Genomic DNA, 20,049 nt, shown 5'->3' with positions numbered 1-20,049 from the left:
AATCTGGGTGCTCCTGTATTGGGTGCATATATATTTAGGATAGTTACCTCTTCTTGTTGAATTGATCCCTTTATCATTATGTAATGGCCTTCTTTGTCTCTTTTGATCTTTGTTGATTTAAAGTCTGTTTTATCAGAGACTAGGATTGCAACCCCTGCTTTTTTTGTTTTCCATTTGCTTGGTAGATCTTCTTCCATCCCTTTTATTTTGAGCATGTGTGTGTCTCTGCACGTGAGGTGGGTCTCCTGAATAGAGCACACTGATGGGTCTTGACTGTTTATCCAATTTGCCAGTCTGTGTCTTTTAATTGGAGCATTTAGCCCATTTACACTTAAGGTTAATATTGTTATATGTGAATTTGATCCTGTCATTATGATGTTAGCTGGTTATTTTGCCCGTTAGTTGATGCAGTTTCTTCCTAGCATCTATGGTCTTTACAGTTTGGCATGTTTTTGCAGTGGCTGGTACCAGTTGTTCCTTTCCATGTTTAGTGCTTCCTTCAGGAGCTCTTGTAAGGCAGGCCTGGTGGTGACAAAATTTCTTAGCATTTGCTTGTCTGTAAAGGATTTTATTTCTCCTTCACTTTTGAAGCTTAGTTTGGCTGGATATGAAATTCTGGGTTGAAAATTCTTTTCTTTAAGAATGTTGAATATTGGCCCCCACTCTCTTCTGGCTTGTAGAGTTTCTGCCGAGAGATCCGCTATTAGTCTGATGGGCTTCCCTTTGCGGGTAACCCGACCTTTCTCTCTGGCTGAGTGGCAACCAGTTTTAGAAATGTGGTCATGATATAGAATTTCTAGGGCAGATCTTGGTAAAAAAAACAAAAACAAGAAAAACTGCCAGGCATGGTGGCTCACACCTGTAATCTCAGCACTTTGGGAGGCCGAGGTGAGAGGGTTGCTTGAACTCAGGAGTTCAAGAGCAGCATGGGCAACATAGCAAGACCCTGTCTCTACAAAAAATTTAAAAATTAGCTGGGCATGGTGGGGCACACCTATAGTGCCAGCTACTTGGGAGGCTAAGGTGGGAGGATCCCTTGAGCCCAGGAATTTGAGGCTGCAGTGTATGTACCATGATCGCACCACTGCACGCCAACTTGGGAGACAGAGCAAAACCCTGTCTCAAAAACAAAAAACATCTATTTTTTTTTGCTTGTACTTTGATGAACATCCTCAATGATATTTTTAAAAACACATTTCAGGAAGCTCTATGCAGAACTGTGCCAGGGCATCGTGGACATAGCCATTTCCAGTGTCTTCCCACCCCCAGATGTGGAGCAACCTCAGACCCAGCCAGCTGCCTTCATCAAGCTGTGACGGAGGGCACTCCCTGCTGCCTTGGAAAAAGTACGGGGTCCTGCTCTAGGGAATGGTGAAATGACTGGATTGCTCTTTATCCAGCCCACAGCAGGGGAAAGAAAGGCAACTCGCAAAGATGAGATGGAAGAAGGCACGTGAGCAGAGGAGGCAGCTCCCAAAGAGAGGGCTGCTCAGGGGGCTTCCCAGGTGTAGCTCTCAGCAGTGCTGTTGAGACTTTTGAAAACAACTTTGGTACACAAAGGCAGCTTTGTGAGCAGAGCTCCTTCCCCTCTCCCCGGGAACGGCAGGACACTGGGACCTCTGGTCGGTGCCTCCCACCCACTGCAGCCCTAGTGCCTTAGCTCCATGCCCGGCTGCAGCCCCACTGCTCTGGACTATGGATTGGACGTCAGAGCATATTGGAGGTTGCCTGTGTGTTCCCCGCCCATCCCTTTGGTAACACTCTGCCACACTAAGCTCTGTACAAGCATGCACCAACAGTCCTTAGTTTTGTGCTGTGCACTGGCCTCTCGGCAAAGGTGGTTTCCCTCATCACCTTCCTGATGGTGTTTGGTCAGTCACCTGTCAGGGTTTGTGCGGGTTGGGCCCCAAAACAGCATATGCTGCTCTAAGTCTGCTCTCTGCATGTTTTAGAAACAAAGTGGCAAGTCTGCCCTGAACCTGTAAGCATCAAATAAGCATGAGAGAGAAAAAAACATATGATATATTGCTTTACTTAATAGGTTGAATATGGTAGGTCTTTGAAAATATGATGATTCAATTTTCTCAATTTTCTTTGCTTTAACCAAAATTCTAAATGCAGTTTTGCCTAGTTCCCTTTTTTTTTTTTTTTACTTTTTTTTAAACGTTTGTAAAAACCTCTTTGAGGATCAGGAGTCAGTAAAATTCCACTCCCCAAGTGTCCCTGCCCCAGACAAAGGTTGCTTTCCCCCTTTTTGTTCTTTTTATGCCCCCAAGCACTTTCTGCAGTAGCTAGAGGGACAGGTTTCCTTCCAGGAAGGATTCGAGTTCCTGTGCCTGTAGGTATTAGGAGAGTATATATCCTGCCTGAATGAGAAAGTCTTCTAAAATGGGAAAGAAGTGGTTTCATCTCCACACAGTGTCTTGTAAATCTCAACAAATGTGTACTGTTAGAAGTGGCTTCCACTTACTGGATTAACTAATACTTTATAGGCTTTTCAGGAGGCCACATCACTAGCAGTAGGGAGAACAAGATGTCATTTGTGTTCAGTGTAAGCTGAGTAAACAGGCCCTTCCTAGAGTGTCCTGGAAATCACAGCAACCCATTGAAAACTGCCCTCCCCACCAGAACGTGCTATGTTCTTTCTTCATGCCTATGTGTGCTCCATTCCTCGTTTCTACTTGGCTCAAGAAAACATTTCTGCAGTCAAGTGAGACTTTTACAAAAGAGGAGAAAATCAATGCCTCCTTGAACATGATGAGATGTGAGAACTTACAATGAAAAAGGCAATAATGATAGAAATTATTTCTTAGGTACAGCAATAGTTGATAGGATGTGAGGGTGTTACCTTGGGGTGAAATGGAGAAGGTCCCAGGTGAACTGGCTCTCATGGAAATTTGGAATTACAAAATAAACGTCCTGGGGGTTACCCAGAATACAGATTTAAAAGTTTGCCTGCAGAGCAAAATAAAACAGTCAGTTGTAGTCATTAATCCTTGAGGCCCAACGCAGCCGACGGGTTGGTGTTTGGGAAATTCTGAGATGGGAATGAGACCTGATCGGATCCTGGGGAGACGTACACCCAGTTAGAACGTGTAGGGTTCTGGGTCCTTGGCAAGTCCAGGTGGGCGGGTGACAGGGAAAGGACAGGCAAAGTCCAGGTGGGCGGGTGACAGGGAAAGGACGGGCATTTTTATGTTGCTGTCACATGCTAACAGAGGTTTGTAATTATCTTTTGGACCCAAATTATAGAGACATTCACGAGTTTTCTAGCCCTCACAGTAACAGAGCTAAGAATTCAGATGTCAGGAAGTCTGTGAATCTTGATGGATTTTCTGAGAAACCTGACTCAATGGCATATATAAGAGGGAAGTAAGACTTTTAAGAAAAGAAAAAGTTATGCCTCATTCCTCATGTGGCTTCCAATAAGTATCTTAGGAACTTATTTCCTTTTTTAAAAATATTTTTTAAATTTTTAAAATTTGATTTTAAATTTTAAATAAATTTAAATAAATTTTAAATAAATTTAAAATAAAATTTTACAGAGACGTGGTCTCACTATGTTGCCCAGGCTGGATTGCAGTGGCTATTCGCAGTTGTAATCATAGCACACTGCAGCCTCGAATTTCTGGGCTTGAGCAGTCCTCCCGTCTCAGCCTCCTGAGTAGCTGAGACTACAGGTGCACACCACCAAGCCTGGCTTTATGTATTTATTTCTGTTCATGCGGAATGATTGGTTCAGAACTGTTCCTTTCCCTTCCATGATGTCCTTGACACAGAAGGTCATGCCTGGCTCCCAGTCAGGCTTCATACTTTTGGTCCATGTAAGTGCTACCCGTTGCGGGCGGAGGAGTCATGGTTTATTTGGAAATGTCAGTTGCAATCATGGTTCTGTCATTTGACTGCACAGTATCAGAGGAGCCTGTTAACCTCTCTGTGTCTTAGTTTCTTAGCCCATGAAAGAGATCATTGCCTGACCCAGGGACTACCTCAAAGGCTATTGATGAGGACAAGTGACAGTAGGAAGATGCAAGAGCCTTTAGTACCAAGGTTCTCAACACTGACTACATGCTGGAATGACTGTGAAGCTTTTAAAAATTGTTAGTGCCCACTCTTCCCCTCTACCCCCGGCCAGTTAAATCAGAACCTCAGACAGCAATATGCCTTGAGATGCCTTGAAGCATGCTTGAGAAGGAAGGACAAACACATTATTATCTTGGAAGAATTGCATAAGGCTTATGACTTAAAAAAAAAAAAATTCTTTTTGGAAACACAAGCATTTCTTTAAGAATGACCGGATGTTGCCGTATGTATTTATGGCACAAGCAGGTGTTGTCTAAGCAGTTTCTCTGTTTGCTTGTCATAGCAGCATTTGGAAACTCAAACATGCTTTCATTTACATAAATAGTTTATGAAGCTTTGACAACAAATGTAAACAGACATGAAATTATAAATCTGCTAAATATGTATTAAGGGTATTAATTATTGAAAGTCCCTTTCCCCAAAACTCAACTCCTATGGCAATTATGAACTCCATTTTACCAAGAACATTTAAGTGCCTCAGCATCTGTATGATATAGTGGAGCAGGTGCTGACATAGGTACCAGCTGACATGATGTGTCACTAGCTCTGTGGGATGATTGCCACATACATGGAACACCTGGGAGTGCTGGAAATGTACTGGGATCGAAGCGACAAAGTGTGTTTTCATTCACAGTGGAGGCTACATCAAGCAAGGGGAGGTCCAGCCCTCTTGCAAGTGTGGTGAGAGGCTCTACTAGCAAAGACATGGGCACCGGAGTAGGTCCCGTGTAGCATGCGGGTGCTGTAGAGAAAATTCAGTGACGTACATGGCTCTGGTTCTGGACACAAAATCTGTACTGGAGAGGAAATGACTGCTGAAATAAGGCGATTGTATGAATATTTAAAATGCCTGGAACACTAAAGTAAAGTAATGATATTTCAAGTGTTTTTGTGCTCTTTGGTTCTTGTTGTAGGTATTGACTGTCCTGGGATATCACTGGTCATTTAAATTCACCATATAATTAGCCGGGCATGGTGGCATGTGGTGGTGGCTGAGGTGGGAGGCTGCAGTGAACCATGTTCACACCACTGTACTCTAGCTTGAGCAACAGAGCAAGACCCTGTCTCAAAAGTAAATAAATAATAAAGTAAATATAAATCCATGATGCCGTTACTCAGGGGTAGACAGAATTTTTTGTAAAAGGCCAGATAATAAATCTGCTAGGCTTTGCAAACCATGTAGGGCCTTTGTTGCATACTTTTTGTTTTTTTCTCCAACTCTTAAAAAATAAAAAACTATTCTTAGCTCATAGGCCGTATAAAAGCAGGCCAGATGTGGCAGTAATTTGCTGACCCCAGGATGTTACCCAATACGTAAGCCAACAGATTGTCCTTCAAAACTGATGAGCTTCTCAGTGAAGCACTGAGACTATTTCAGCTGCCAAAGTCCCAGCCCATCGTTTCTTATGTGTCTTGTGTATTGAGTTCTTGTAAAGCATTTCACCAAGGCCAGGTTTTTAAATACCTATAAACCTCACACACCTGAGGTGCTAAGTCTTGTGGATAGAAAGAGTTTCATTAATGCAAATTGTTATTAACTTGTAACTTCTTGTGCAATAAGGCTGAATGGTTTGGACATCTTTCCTTCGTATGGCTGGCCTGCCTTCTGTGGCTGCTTCCACTTCATAAATATACCTCTGGCACAGAGGAGGTTTCCATGCCAGAAGCCCTGTGTAGGCACTCCACTCCGAACAGGTTTCACATACACTATGACACATTCCCAGTGGACTCAGCAGAGATTGCATGGGCAGGGTGCAGGGTGCAAGCAGACATGGATCCAGGCAGGCAGCTACTTAGGACCCTGAGAGTGGACAGGCCCAAAGCCTTTGGAAGACTTCTCTTAAAGACTGGTCCCACTTGCTGTCAGTAGCTACACCTCCTCCTTAACCTTAAGTTCTCCCATAACCCATATTTTAGAAGTGTTTTCCCCAAAGCATCCCTCCATATCTTAGTCTATTTTGTATTGCCATAACAGAATGTTACAGAGAAGTGTATGTGGCTCACGGTTCTGGAGGATGAGAAGTCCAATATCAAGGGGCTATATCTGGTGAGGGCCTTCTTGCTGCCTCAGCATGGCAGAAGGCATCACATAGCAAGAGAGGAATGGAGTCTAACTCACCCTTTAACTAGCAACCCATTCCTGTGATAACTAACCCACTCCTGGCATAACATCATTAATTTATTCATGAGGGTAGAGCTCTCGTGACCTAACCTCTTACAGGTCCCACCTCTCAACACTATTGCAGTAGAGATTAAGTTTCCAACACATTTACTTTGGGGAACACATTCAAACCATAGCAGTCCCTGAAGGCAAAGGAAAAGGAACCCCTCTCCAATGCAATACATAGTAGCAGAACTTGAAGATTGTTGCAAGCATAATTCCTTTCAAAAATTAGGACATCAGTGGGCATAATAGAGTAACAACCTCTGAAAACCCTCTCTTCCATAAAAGCAATGAGAACACTAGCAAAACTGTCTAGACATTAACCAGAGGCTTGCAGCAATCCATTTATTCAAGAAAAGGCCTGTAATCCCAGCACTTCGGGAGGCCAAGGCGGGCGATCACGAGGTCAGGAGATGGAGACCATCCTGGCTAACACAGTGAAACCCCATCTCTACTAAAAATACAAAAAATTAGCCAGGCGCGGTGGCGGGTGCCTGTAGTCCCAGCTACTTGGGAGGCTGAGGCAGGAGAATGGCGTGAACCCAGGAGGCAGAGCTTGCAGTGAGCCGAGATCTGCCACTGCCCTCCAGCCTGGGCGACAGAGCGAGACTCTGTCTCAAAAAAAAAAAAAAAAGGAAAGGGTTGCATCTGGGTAAGAAAAGCAAGCTTTCTGACATTTTAATGTACCCTATTCCCACTCCCCCTTTCCCCAGCTCCACAACAGCCTCGGCCACACAATCATGCTGACATCCAGCAGCAGAGCAGCCACCGTAGGGCTCAGAAGGGGATTGGAACTCCTCCAAAGCTTCATTACCAGAGAATTGCCATTTGGCCTTTTTGGTAGTTCCATGTAAGTCCCTACTCCTAGGTCTTGTCTTTATTTGATGTGACTAAGAGGTTACCCTTAGTGTGAACAACCTTTTCCCTGGGTGCATTTGTCAAAAAGAATCAACAGCAATTGTTGAACATCTCAACTTCCTAAGGTGGCTGTAACAGTTGGAACAAACAAACTGACCAAAAGACTTAGAAGGAAAAACTGGGAATGAGATTTCTATAGGACGTTTTGAAAAGCTTCAACCTATTCCTAAGAATGCAGAAGGCCACACACATGTGTAGGACTGTGCACATGCCCAGAAGAGACCTGAGAATTCCCCAGCTCTTCCGTTTGACCTTAAGTGTCTGCACAAACAGAGAGGACAGAGGCAGAAGGAGGGAGAGAGGGAGGGAGGAAAGGTAGGAAGGGGAGAAAGAGAGAGGAAGAAAGAGAAAGGAAAGAAAGGTAGGCAGGCAGAAAGAAGGAGAAAGGGAGGGAGGGAAAGGAGGGAGGGAAGAAAAGAGAAAGATTGAGAGAGAAAGAAAGAAAAAAGAGAAGAAAGAAAAGAAAAAAGGAAAGAAAGTTTATAAAATAGAACCAAGTAGAAATTTTAGAATTGCAAAGTACAAAAATGCAAATGAAAGATTTACTTGAGAAGTTTAAAAAATGTTTGAACTGGTAAAAGAAGGAATCAGCAAATTAGAAGTCATTTGAGATTATCCAGTCTGTGAAACAGAAAAAAAAAATCAGCAAAGAAAAATGATCAGTGCTTCAGACACCCATCAGACACCATCAGACATACCAACATACACATAATAGGAGTCCTAGAATAGATAAGTGAGAGAGAGGGAAGGGGATGAAACATATACTGGAAGAAATAGTGGCCAAAACCTTTCCCACTTTGAGGAAAAACATTAAAGTGAATCCAAGAAGCTCAACAAATTCTAAGCAGGAAAGACTCAAAAGAGTCCACCTCAAGACACACCAGCCACTAAGAAAATAATTTTAAATATATAGTAAAAAATGACAAGGAAACGGAAATATTACACTAGAAAATATATAAGAAAAGAGAAGGAAGTAATGAAAAATAGAGGAGAAAAAAAAAAGGCAAGAGGCCTAGGAAACCAACAGTAAAATGGTAGATAAATCCTGCCTTATCAGTAATTTCATTAAATGCAAATGAATTAAATACTCCAATCAGAAGGTAGAGATTGGCAAATTGATTTTTTTAAAAATCTTGATCCAACTATATGCTATCTACAAAAAACACACTTCATTTTATTTTTATTTTTATTATTTAGAGACAGAGTCTTGCTCTGTTGCCTAGGTTGGAGTCTAGTGGTGTAATGATAGCTCACTGCAGCCTCAAACTTCTGGTTTCAAGTAATCTTCCCACCTTAGCCACCCAAGTAGCTGGAACTATAGGTGCCTGCCACCATACTTGGCTAATTTAAAACAATTTTTTTAGAGATAGGACCTGGCTTACTTCAAAACTTGCCTGGCTAATTTCACTTCACATAACGATCTTCAGTTCCATCCATGTTGTTGGAAGTGACAGGATCTCACTCTTTATGGCTGAACAGTACTCCATTGTGTATAAGCAACATATTTTCTTTATCCATTCATCTGCTGATGGACACTTAGGTCGCTTCCGAATCTTGGCTATTGCAAACAAGGCTGCAGTAAACATGGGAGTGCAGATATCTCTCCAAAAAAAAATTTTTTTTTTTTTTTTTAGAGATAGGGTTGTATTGTGTTTCCCAAGCTGGGCTTGAACTCCCGTCCTCAGGCAATCCTTCTGCCTCAGTCTCCCCTAAGCAGCTGGGATTACAGGCATCAGCCAATGCACCTGGCAAAACACACTTTAGATTCAAAAACACAAACAGGTTGAAAGTAAAATGATGGAAAAAGATATACCGTGCAAACAGTAACTCAAAGAGAAGTGGAGTAGCTATACTAATATTAGACAACATAAACTTTAAGAAAAAAAATTGTTTCTATAGACAAAGGAGGACTTTTTTTTAATAGTTCCAACTTTTATTTTAAATTCTGGAGGTACATATACAGGTTTGTTACATGGGTCCTGAGTTTGGGGTACAGATCCCATTACCCAAGTAGTAAGCATAGTACCTAATAGTTAGCTTTCCAATCCTTGCACCCCTCCCTCCCTTCTCCCTCTTGTCTTTAGTGTCTCTTGTTGCTATTTTTGTGTCCATGTGTATCTAATGTTTGGCTCCCACTTATGAGACTGTGCAATATTTGGTTTTCTGTTCCTGCGTTATTTCACTTAGGATAATGGCCTCCAGCAGCATCCATGTTACTGCAAAGGACATGATTTCATTCTTTTTTATGGCTGCATAGTATTCCATGGTATATATGTACTATATTTTCTTTATCCAATCCACTGTTGATGGGCACCTAGGTTGATTCCATGTCTTTGCTCTTGTGAATAGCACTGTGATAAACATATAGGTGCATGTGTCTTTCTGGTAGAACGAATTGTTTTCTTTTGGATATATACCCAGTAATGGGAGGCTATGTTGAATGGTAGCTCTGTTTTTTGTTTGTTTGTTTGTTTGGTGGAGTCTCTCTCTGTCACCCAGGCTGGAGTGCAGTGGTGTGATCTGTGCTCACTGCAACCTCCGCCTCCTGGGTTTAAGCGATTCTCCTGCCTCAGCCTCCCAAGTAGCTGGGACTACAGGCGTGTGCCGCCATGCCCAGCTAATTTCTGTATTTTTAGCAGAGACAGGGTTTCACCATGTTGGCTAGGCTGGTCTTGAACTCCTGACCTCAGGTGATCGACCTGCCTCAGCCTCCCAAAGTGCTGGGATTACAGGCATGAGCCACCATGCCCAGCTGCTCTGTTTTAAATTCTTTGAGAAATCTCCAAACTTCTTTCCACAGTGGTTCAACCAATTTACATTCCTGCCAGCAGTGTATAAGCATTCTCTTTTTTTCCTTAGCCTCTTCAGCATCTGTTATTTTTTGACTTTTTAATATAGCTATTCTGACTGGCGTGAGATGATATCTTATTGTGGTTGTGATTTGCATTTCTCTGTTGATTAGTGATGATGAACATTGTCTCATATGTTTCTTGGCCACTTGTATGCCAAGGACATTTTATATTGATAAAAGGGTCAGTCCATTAGGAAAATATGACAATTATAAACATATGTACCTAGCAATACAGCCTAAAGATACATGACATAAAAACTTAGAGAATTGAAGGAAGAAACAGACAATTTAACTACAGTAGTTGGAACCCTCAAAACTCCATTTCAATAATAGCTAGAGCAACTAGGCAGAAGATCAACAAGAAAATAGAAAACACTATAAACCAACTAGACTTGACAAATATCTACAAGGCACTCCACCCAACAGCAGCAAAATACACATCCTTCTCAAGTGCACATGGAACATTCTCTGGGGTAGATCACATGCTAGGCCATAAAACAAGTCTCAGTAAATTTAAAAGAATTGAAATTATACTACATATGTTCTCTGACCATGTTGGAATAAAATCAGAAATCAGTAACAAATTTTGTTAATTTCTGTATTAATGAAGAAATATACAAGTAAAGAGGTTGGACTAATAATAATTCTTTTAAAACTTCCCACAAGGAAAAGCCCAGGACCAGATTGTAAGCCAGATGGTAAGGAATTAACACCAATATTTCATAGAGTCTCCTAAAAAATAGAAGAGAAGAAAATACTCAATTGAGAAGAGTGTCCTCAACTTTATGAGGTCACTGTTAATACCCTGATACCAAAACCAGACAAAGATGTCACAAGAAAAGCAAATAGCAGACCAATAATCTCTTGGGAATATAAACGGAAAAAATCTTCAACAAAATACTAGTAAACCAAATCCAGCAACATAGAAAAAGGATTATACATTATGACTAAGTGGGACTTATCCTAAGATTACAAAGTTTGGAATAACGCATGTTCTCTTATAAGTGGAAGCTAGGCTGAGCACGGTGGCTCACTCCTATAATCTCAGCACTTTTAGGAGGCCAAGGTGGGCAGATCAAATGAGGCCAGGAGTTTGAGTCCAGCCTGGGCAACATGATTAAATCTGGTCTCTATTAAAAGTACAAGCATTAGCCAGGCATGGTGGTGCATGCCTGTAATCCCAGCTACTCTGATGGCTGAGGCACAAGAATCGCTTGAACCTCAGAAGAGGAGGTTGCAGTGAGCAGAGATCGCACAACTGCTCTCTCTCTTAGGTGACAGAGCAAGTCCTGTCTCAAAAAAATTAAAAAGTGGGAGCTAAACATTGGGTACACATGGACATAAAGTTGGGAAGAGGCCAGGCGCGGTGGCTCACGCCTGTAATCCCAGCACTTTGGGAGGCCGAGGCGGGTGGATCATGAGGTCCGGAGATCAAGACCATCCTGGCTAATATGGTGAAACCCCGTCTCCACTAAAAATACAAAAAATTAGCCGGGCGTGGTAGCAGGCGCCTGTAATCCCAGCTACTCAGGAGGCTGAAGCAGGGGAATCACTTGAACCTGGAAGGCGGAGGTTGCAGTGAGCCGAGATTGCGCCACTGCACTCCAGCCTGGGTGACAGAGACTCTGTCTTAAAAAAAAAAAAAAGATGGGAACAGCAGACACTGGGGACTACTAGAGCCAGGAGAGAAGGAGGGGAGCAAAGATTGAAAACTACCTATTGGATACTGTGCTCGCTACCTGGGTGACAGGTTCAACCATACCCCAGAGCTCAGCATCACCCAATATACCTTTGTAACAAATTTGCACATGTACCCCCCTGATTCTAAAATAAACGTTGAGAAGGGGAAAAGAAAGAATGCAAGGTTTTTTTAACATACAAAATTTACTTAATATAATATACCACTTTAATAGAAAAAAGAGGACAAAAAGCACATGATCATTTCAATATACACTGAAAAAGCATTTGGCAATACACAACACTCTTTCTTGGAAAAAACCTTTCAACAAACTAGAAATAAATTACTTCCTCAACATGATAAAGAGCATCTTTGGAAAAACCCACAGCCTACATCATATTAATGGTGATATGAAAGCTCCAGTTGGGAGCTTTCTTCCCAATATCAGGCACAAAACAAGTATATTTATTCTTGTCACTTCAACATTGTATTAAATGTTCTAGACAGAGCAATTAGACAAAAGGAAGGAAAGAAGACTGCGCATTCAGATTGGAAAGGGAGAAGTATGATCTCTCTTTGCAGATGACAAGATACCATATAGAAAAAGTCCTAAGAAATCCACTAACGCTGTTAGACCTAATAAAGAGTTTAGCAAGATTGCCAGACACAAGATCAATATACAAAACTCAATGGTATTTCTACATATTACAAACAATTTGAAGTTAAGAAAACAATTCCATTTATATCAATACCAAAAAGAATGAAATACTTAGGAATAAATTTAACAAAAGTTCATTTCTACACCAAATACTACAAAACATCTCTGAAAGAAATTAAAGAACACCTAAATAAATGGAAAGACATCCCATGTTTATGGATTGGGAGATAATTATTGTTAGGATGAAAATAGGCCCCAAATTGATCTACCAATTGAACACAATCCTGATCAAGAATCTCAGCCTTCTTTGCAGAAATTGACAAGCTGGGCCGGGTGTGGTGGCTCACACCTGTAATCCCAGCACTTTGGGTGGCCAAGGCAGGTGGATTACTTGAGGTCAGGAATTCAAGACCAGCTTGGCCAACATGGTAAAACCCTGTCTCTACTAAAAATACAAAATTAGCCAGGCATGGTGGTGCATGCCTGTAATCTCAGCTATTTGGGAGGCTGAGGCAGGAGGTAGAGGTTGCAGTGAGCCAAGATCATGCCACTGCACTCCAACCTCAGCAACAAGAGCAAAACTCTGTCTCAAAAAAACAAAAAACAAAAAAAAAAAAAGAGAAAGAAATTGACAAGCTAAGCTGACGCTAAAATCCATATTGAAATACAAAGGATCAAATAAATCTGGAGAAAGAAGAACAAAGTTGGAGGATGTGCACTTCCTGATTTCAAAATTTATTACAAAGCTGTATTAATCAAATCTGTGTAGTTTGTAGACAGATATACAGATAAATGTAGATAGACATACAGATCAAGAGAATAGAACTGAGAGTCAAAAATAAACCCTTGCATCTATAGTGAATTGATTTTCGACAAGGAGGCCAAGACAATTTGATGAGGGAAAGAATAGTCTTTTTAACAAATGGTGTTAGGACAACTGGATATCCACATGCAAAGGAATAAAGTGATATGCCTTTCTCACACCATATACAAAAATTAGCTCAGAATGAGTCAAAGACTTAAATGTAAGAGTTGAAACTACAAAACTCTTAGTAGAAAATATAGGTGAAAATCCCCATGATTGAAAAATATGTAGTATTTGATAGCACAACAGGGTGACTGCAGTCAGCAATAATTTGTTGTACCTTTAAAAATAACTGAGGAGGTACAATTGGAATGTTCATGACAGAAATGATGAATGCTTGAGGTGATGGAAACCCCATCTACCCTCCTGTGATTATTACATCGTATGCCTATATGAAAACATCTCATATACCTCATAAATATGCTAATTATGTACCCATAAATTTTTTTTAAAATCCTCATGACCTTGGATTACACAATGATGTCTGAGATATGATATAAAAAGACAGGCAACAAAAGAAAAAAACTACACTTCAAAATTAAAACGTTTTGCTTCAAAGGACACCAGCAAGAAAGTAAAAACCCACAGAATGGGAGAAAAATATTTGCAAATCATGGATCTGACAAGGACTAGTATAGACTATATAAAGAACTACAACTACTCAGTTGGCCGGGCGCGCGCGGTGGCTCATGCCTGTAATCCCAGCATTTAGGGAGGCAAGGCGAGAGGATCACTAGAGGCCGGAAGTTCAAGACCAGCCTGTGCAACAGACTCCCGGCTCGAATTTTTTATAAAAAGTGATATAGGAATGAAAAGTACCAGCTGAACTAGGAAAGGGGAAGTTGGCAGTAAGGAGGGACTATCAGGGGCAGGAGGATACTGGGTAGTGGTGGTTTAATTCATTGTTTTAATTGTGGTGATGGCTGCATGGTTGTATACATAGGTCAAAACTTAACGCGTACACTTTAAATGTGTGGTTTATTGTATGCCAGTTATAACGCAATATAGCTGTTAAACACAAACACAATAAAGTTGAAAAACCAGCAGGCATTCCCTGATTAATCAGTATTCTGGGGAGGTAAGGGCTCACAGGAACGCAAAAGAAATTCAGGCTGTAAATCCAGTTGGACGCCCCGCTGCCCCATCCCCTCCATCCGGGACCGCCCGACTCCTCCCCCACCCCCTTCCCCAGACCTCCCCCAGGACTCCAGTCCGGAAGATGCGAGGAGGTGAGCGGGGCCCGACCACTCCTTGGCTTCCCAGGGGTGAGCCTCGCGAGTTAGGAGTTGGGTAGAGAGTCAGCCCGGGGCCCGGCATCCGCTTTTTCGTTGAAGCAACGACTTTGGCCGGATGACTCCCCAGGGTCGGCATCAGCGTGGGACTGGGAACAGGTTAAGGGAAATAGAAGAGAACCTGAGAAGACCGCTCTCCTCCAATCCTAATTGACTGAGCCAATGAGAGCCAAAGAGGTCACATGCTCAACTGGGCGGGGAGCGGGTTTCCACCTGCGGCATCTTTCGCAGAGCGGGGAGATGAGTGGGGCGGAATATGGGAGAAAGGGAGGGCCCGCCACGCTCTGGCTGGACACGGCCTTAATCGGCCCGTTCACTCGACGTCTTTGGTTCTACGTTGACCCCAAGAAACCGAAACCGCAGGGCCTAGGGCGGGTGGAACGAGAGGGAACTACATTTCCCAGCAGGCTGCGGAAACGGGACTCCGGCCACTACTTCCGGCGTGTACCGAGAGACTGGCGTCCGGTGTGCAGGTGGCCACATGGATCCTGGCAGCCGGTGGCGGAACCTGCCCAGCGGGCCTAGCCTAAAGCACTTGACTGACCCCTCTTATGGAATCCCGCGGGAACAGCAAAAGGCAGCGTTGCAGGAGCTGACGCGGGCGCATGTGGAGTCCTTCAACTACGCTGTGCACGAGGGCCTCGGCCTCGCGGTGCAGGTGAGCGCGGCGTCCGCTGGCGCCCTTGCCGCGGCGAGGCCAATCCCAGGGAGATGGCTGGGAGGTCACAGTATGACCCCAAATGCATGTGCTCCTTGATCCTGACAGGCTTGGTGGGTAAGCGGGAGAGCACAACATGTTAAACAGGACGCGGTACTGGCCTTCGTGAGACTTGTAGTCGAGGCGTCTTAAGAGATGTATTCGTGATTCTGGAGTGAAAAGTGATTGTGAACCGTAGTTTGGACAGTTTCGGGGTGCTGTGAGAGTGAGGAAGTGGCTTATCTGGGGTGTGCTTCACAATGCACACGGCTTTATATCACTTGAAGACTTACCTCTCCAAAACGTACCTCAAAAGATTCCGAACGTATTTGTAGGTACAGTGTAATGTTCAAGGTTATCCTTCAGTGTCCTTCTCTTAGAGCTTTAAAGAGAGAAACTACTCGTCATTTGTTATGAATTAAGCAGGTGCCGAGGAAGGTATAAATGAGTCATAAAAGCAAGATTGAATCGAAAAGTGTAATTGCATTATTAGCGTAGAGTAATGGTAGCAGAATTCAAGTGAGTATGGTGGGGGAAAGTTTCGTTTAGTCAGCATCCCCAGTGTCTCCAGGCACTAGGCTCAGAGGATGTGGAGGAGGCAGTCCCGTGTACGAGACAGTTCATGCATTGAAGTGCTCCCTGTCGTGTTTGGGGGTTGAAGGGGTGAAGATATGAAAGCAGTCCATGCCAATGTTCTTGAGAACTGCTCTGCCAAGGGATTGTGTGGGCTACTGTGGGAGCATATGGGCGGCGCCACTAATCCAGGAGTTTGAGAAAGGGCAGGATTAGATGAGTTCAAGAAGTGAGAAACGTGCATTTCGTCCAGGGGAAGAGTAGAGCACATGCTTAGGGGACCCTACCTGTGGTTTTGCTGGGTAAGATTTATGTTGTGAGCTTTGATTGCCAGTCTGATTCTTGAACTCTATTCGGCAAATAATATGGGAGCCATTAAGATTTATTGTTTAGAAAGACTAGAGGGGTGGGGGTTATTTGTGTTGTGCCTGGATTGTTACAGTATCATGTCTGTGAGAAAAAATTCCTAATTAAAAGTTAATCGGGCTGGGTGCAGTGGCTCACACCTGTAATCCAGGACTTTGGGAGGCCAAGGCAGAAGGATGACTTGAGCCCAGGATTTCAAGACCAGCTTGGATAACATAGTGAAACCCCATCTCCACAAAAATTTAAAAATTAGTGGGGCATGGTGGTGCGCACCCAAGTAGCTGGTCCCAGCTACTCGGGAGGCTGAGGTGGGAGGATAAGTTGAACCCAGGAATTTGAGGCTGCAGTGAGCTATGATTGTGCCGCTGCACTCCATCCTCGGTAACAGAGTGAGACCTGTCTTTAAAAAAAAAAATCCAATTGAGAAATTTTAGAAAAGCACTAAGTTAAAAATAAGCCAGTCAGCTGGGTGTGGTGGCTCTTGACTGTAATCCCTGCACTTTGGGAGGTCAAGGCGGGTGGATCACTTGAGGTCAGGAGTTCCAGACCAGCCTGGCCAACCTGGTGAAACCCCATCTCTACTAAAAAATACAAAAATTAGCCGGGCATGGTGGCACATGTCTGTAATCCCAGCTACTCAGGAGGCTGAGGCACGAGAATCGCTTGAACCTGGGAGGCGGAGGTTGCAGTGAGCCAAGATTGCACCACTGCATTCCAGCCTGGGTGACAGAGTGAGACTCTCCCAAAAAAATAAATACATAAATAAATAAACCAATTATATGTTAACATTTTTAAGAAAAATATTTTCCAAAGCAAAAAAGAAGTTAGATGAATTGCATTATTAAAAATCTTTTTAATGTCTGGCTTAATGAAAAGACAGCCGGATTCTTATGTCTGCTTGTGCATTCAGTCCCTTGTGGTAATTGTTTTGGTTGAAGTAGATGAAGAAAATTTGGCCCTGCATAGAAAATGATGCCACAACTTAGCTAGGACTATAATAATATAGTATTTGAAAAAGTTCTGTAAAACACAGTAACATAAATAACTAATACTTATAAAGCCAAGGGAAAAAATAGTTATTATATTTTTTACTTACAAAACATAATTTTGCCAAGTTTCTTTGGAGTGAATTCCTCCTTTCTGTGAGTCAGAATTTATGTGTCTGTCTTTTCAAAATACAATTGATTTTTATTACTTGGGGATTCTATATTTGCAAATTCACCTACTCACTAAAATTTACTTCTACTCCAAAAGCACCATGCCCAGAAGCAGCAAAAAAGTTGAGTTGCTCAGTGTCCATTTTCCCAGCTGAGATCTAACAAGGTGATGCTCGGCCTTCTTGTTTTAAGTTCTTAAACTATAAACAGAGGTTGTCTTCACTATCTATTTAGTGCCGTGTTTTGTGCTTTTTGTTGGTGATTTTGCTGTTTAAAATGTCCCCCAAGCAAAGTATTAAAGTATTAAAGTTCTGTATAAAGTTCCTAAGCACAAAAAGGGTGTGCTGTGCCTTTAGGGGAAAATATTAATACATGCATTTAACATAGGCTTTGTTCAGGCATGCGTTAGGGACTCAATAATATGTATTAAATAAGCTGTCCTTAAACAGAAACCCACATAATGCAAGGTTGTGTATTGATCAGTGGATGAAATCATAGGCTTTGTTCAGGCATGAGTTACGGACTCAATAATATGTATTAAATAAGCTGTCCTTAAACAGAAACACACATAATACAAGATTGTGTGTTGATCAGTTGATGAAATGTGACCAGAGGCTCGCAGGAAGCTAACCATGTATTTACCCTAGGAGCAGTGGTTCAGTATTGGCTAATTCAGTGTTTATGGCAACTGTATAGAACATAACTATTATGAATAATGACAGTTCACTGTATTTCTTTCTAAATAGTGCAGCTGCGTCTTGAGAAAGCAAATCGTCTAATCTCTCTTTTTTAAACTCCATTCTTTTTTTTTTTTTTTGAGACAGGATCTCACTTTGTCACCTAGGCTGGAATGCAGTGGCATGGTTATAGCTCACTGCAGCCTTGACCTTCCAGGCTCAAGTGATCCTCCCACCTCAACCTCTTGAGTAGCTGGGACCACAGGCGTGCACCACTATGCCCGGCTAATTTTTTTATTTTTATTTTTTGTAGAGACGGGGTCTCCCCGTGTGGCCCAGCCTGGTCTCAAACTCCTGAGCTCAAGTACTCCTCCTCCCTCGGTCTCCCAAATATTGGGATTACAGGTGTGAGCCACTGCATCTGGCTTTTATTTTTAAATAAAATATGAATTTCTAAAATAATACCAGCTTTAGATAACATTTTAAAATTTAGAAAAGGTAAGTTAACTCACGTGAAGGTGGAGAACCTCCTTGGTATTCTTTCTTGGTTCCATTTTTTCATTTTCATTATTCTAAGACTAAGTCTAGGAGGTTGCTTGTAATTAATATATAGGAGAGCTTGGTGATGCCCCTTCCTCAGAACAGCAAAGCTTCCCCTACAGAATGGTACAAAGAAGTAACTTCTGTGGAAGGGGAAACCCAGCCTGGCCACCATCTTTTCCTTTGCATGGCTCTGGCTTCAGTTTGACGTTGCCATTGTACATTAAGCATCTAGTCTTAAATCCTAAAGGATATTTCCGTATCCTTGCTCTATTAGCAGTAGTCCCGTTTGTCTTGCTATGCACATAGACGAGTTAAGAATACACAAGGCTCTTGGTTCAGAGAACAGGAATTTTGTTCTGTTCACAGCTGTATCCCTAGAGCCTACTACAGTCTCTGACACATGTGGTCACTCAAAACAATCTTGTACTAATAATGCATTGTGGTTTTAAGTATTTAGTGAAGTTATGAGTAGACTGGAGGTAGCTTTTTTTTTTTTTTTTTTTCTGAGACGGAGTCTCGCTCTGTCGCCCAGGCTGGAGTGCAGTGGCGTGATCTCGGCTCACTGCAGGCTCTGCCTCCCGGGTTCACGCCATTCTCCTGCCTCAGCCTCCTGAGTAGCTGGGACTACAGGCGCCCACCACCACGCCTGGCTAATTTTTTTTGTATTTTTAGTAGAGATGGGGTTTCACCGTGTTAGCCAGGATGGTCTCGATCTCCTGACCTTGTGATCCTCCCACCTCGGCCTCCCAAAGTGCTGAGATTACAGGCGTGAACCACTGCGCCCGACCAACTGGAGGTAGCCTTAACTGTCCTTTTTAGGTATGTCATGGTGGCATCACAGGCATCAATGTTTGTAGAACACATAAGATTTGGAAGAGTCTTAGAGAAAAAATGCCTTGGAAATGCAAGCAATTTAATAGTGTGAATTGCATTTCAGGCTATACCTCCCTTTGAATTTGCTTTCAAAGATGAGCGTATCTCTTTTACTATTCTGGATGCTGTTATCAGTCCACCTACAGTTCCAAAAGGGACCATCTGCAAAGAGGCCAATGTTTATCCAGCAGAATGCCGGGGCCGAAGGAGTACCTACCGTGGGAAGTTGACAGTGAGTACTAGTGATGCTGTGTGACTCTCAACACTGCACATATTTGGGAGTAGGGCGGGTGCCTAATAAAGTTTATGCCAGAAATTGCTTTCTTGGTGCTATTGTCTAAGAGATCCCACCTTCTAAATCTAAGGCATAAAATAATTTAATTGATCTTCTTCCTCAGTCTTTGAAAATACTCATTTGTTCTCGTAAATGCAGATATTTCTGTTAAGTAACTTTTTCTCTTGTTTTCATTTAGGCTGATATCAACTGGGCAGTGAATGGAATCTCAAAAGGAATCATTAAGCAGTTTCTTGGCTATGTTCCCATCATGGTGAAATCCAAGCTTTGCAACTTACGTAACCTTCCCCCACAAGCCCTCATTGAGCACCATGAGGAGGCGGAGGTAATCACGGGCGTCCAGGCATGAGACAGTAGAG

General features: G+C 42.6%; 2 protein-coding genes across 3 annotated transcripts in view; both read left to right on the top strand.

Annotated features, from left to right (window-relative positions):
- The window catches only part of TTL (tubulin tyrosine ligase), a 40,981-nt gene extending 36,015 nt beyond the window's left edge, over positions 1–4,966 (top strand). Inside the window, exon 7 of the mRNA XM_055107408.3 lies at positions 1,202–4,966. Coding sequence (XP_054963383.1) covers positions 1,202–1,316 — 115 coding nt within the window. The 3' untranslated portion in view covers positions 1,317–4,966. The remainder of the gene's footprint in view (positions 1–1,201) is intronic.
- A 2,840-nt stretch (positions 4,967–7,806) lies between these two features.
- POLR1B (RNA polymerase I subunit B) overlaps positions 7,807–20,049 on the top strand; it is a 43,119-nt gene continuing 30,876 nt past the window's right edge. Inside the window, exons 1-4 of one of the 2 annotated variants that reach the window (XM_055107406.2) lie at positions 7,807–14,446; positions 14,914–15,167; positions 19,460–19,627; positions 19,869–20,015. In XM_055107406.2, the coding sequence (XP_054963381.1) occupies positions 14,437–14,446; positions 14,914–15,167; positions 19,460–19,627; positions 19,869–20,015 (579 nt within the window). In that variant the 5' untranslated portion in view covers positions 7,807–14,436. The remainder of the gene's footprint in view (positions 14,447–14,913; positions 15,168–19,459; positions 19,628–19,868; positions 20,016–20,049) is intronic. The other variant, XM_055107407.1, reaches the window with a different exon arrangement.

Source organism: Pan paniscus, chromosome 12 (genome assembly GCF_029289425.2).
Source record: "Pan paniscus chromosome 12, NHGRI_mPanPan1-v2.0_pri, whole genome shotgun sequence".
Classification (NCBI taxonomy): domain Eukaryota; kingdom Metazoa; phylum Chordata; class Mammalia; order Primates; family Hominidae; genus Pan; species Pan paniscus.
This window is presented reverse-complemented; position numbering and strand designations above follow the sequence as displayed.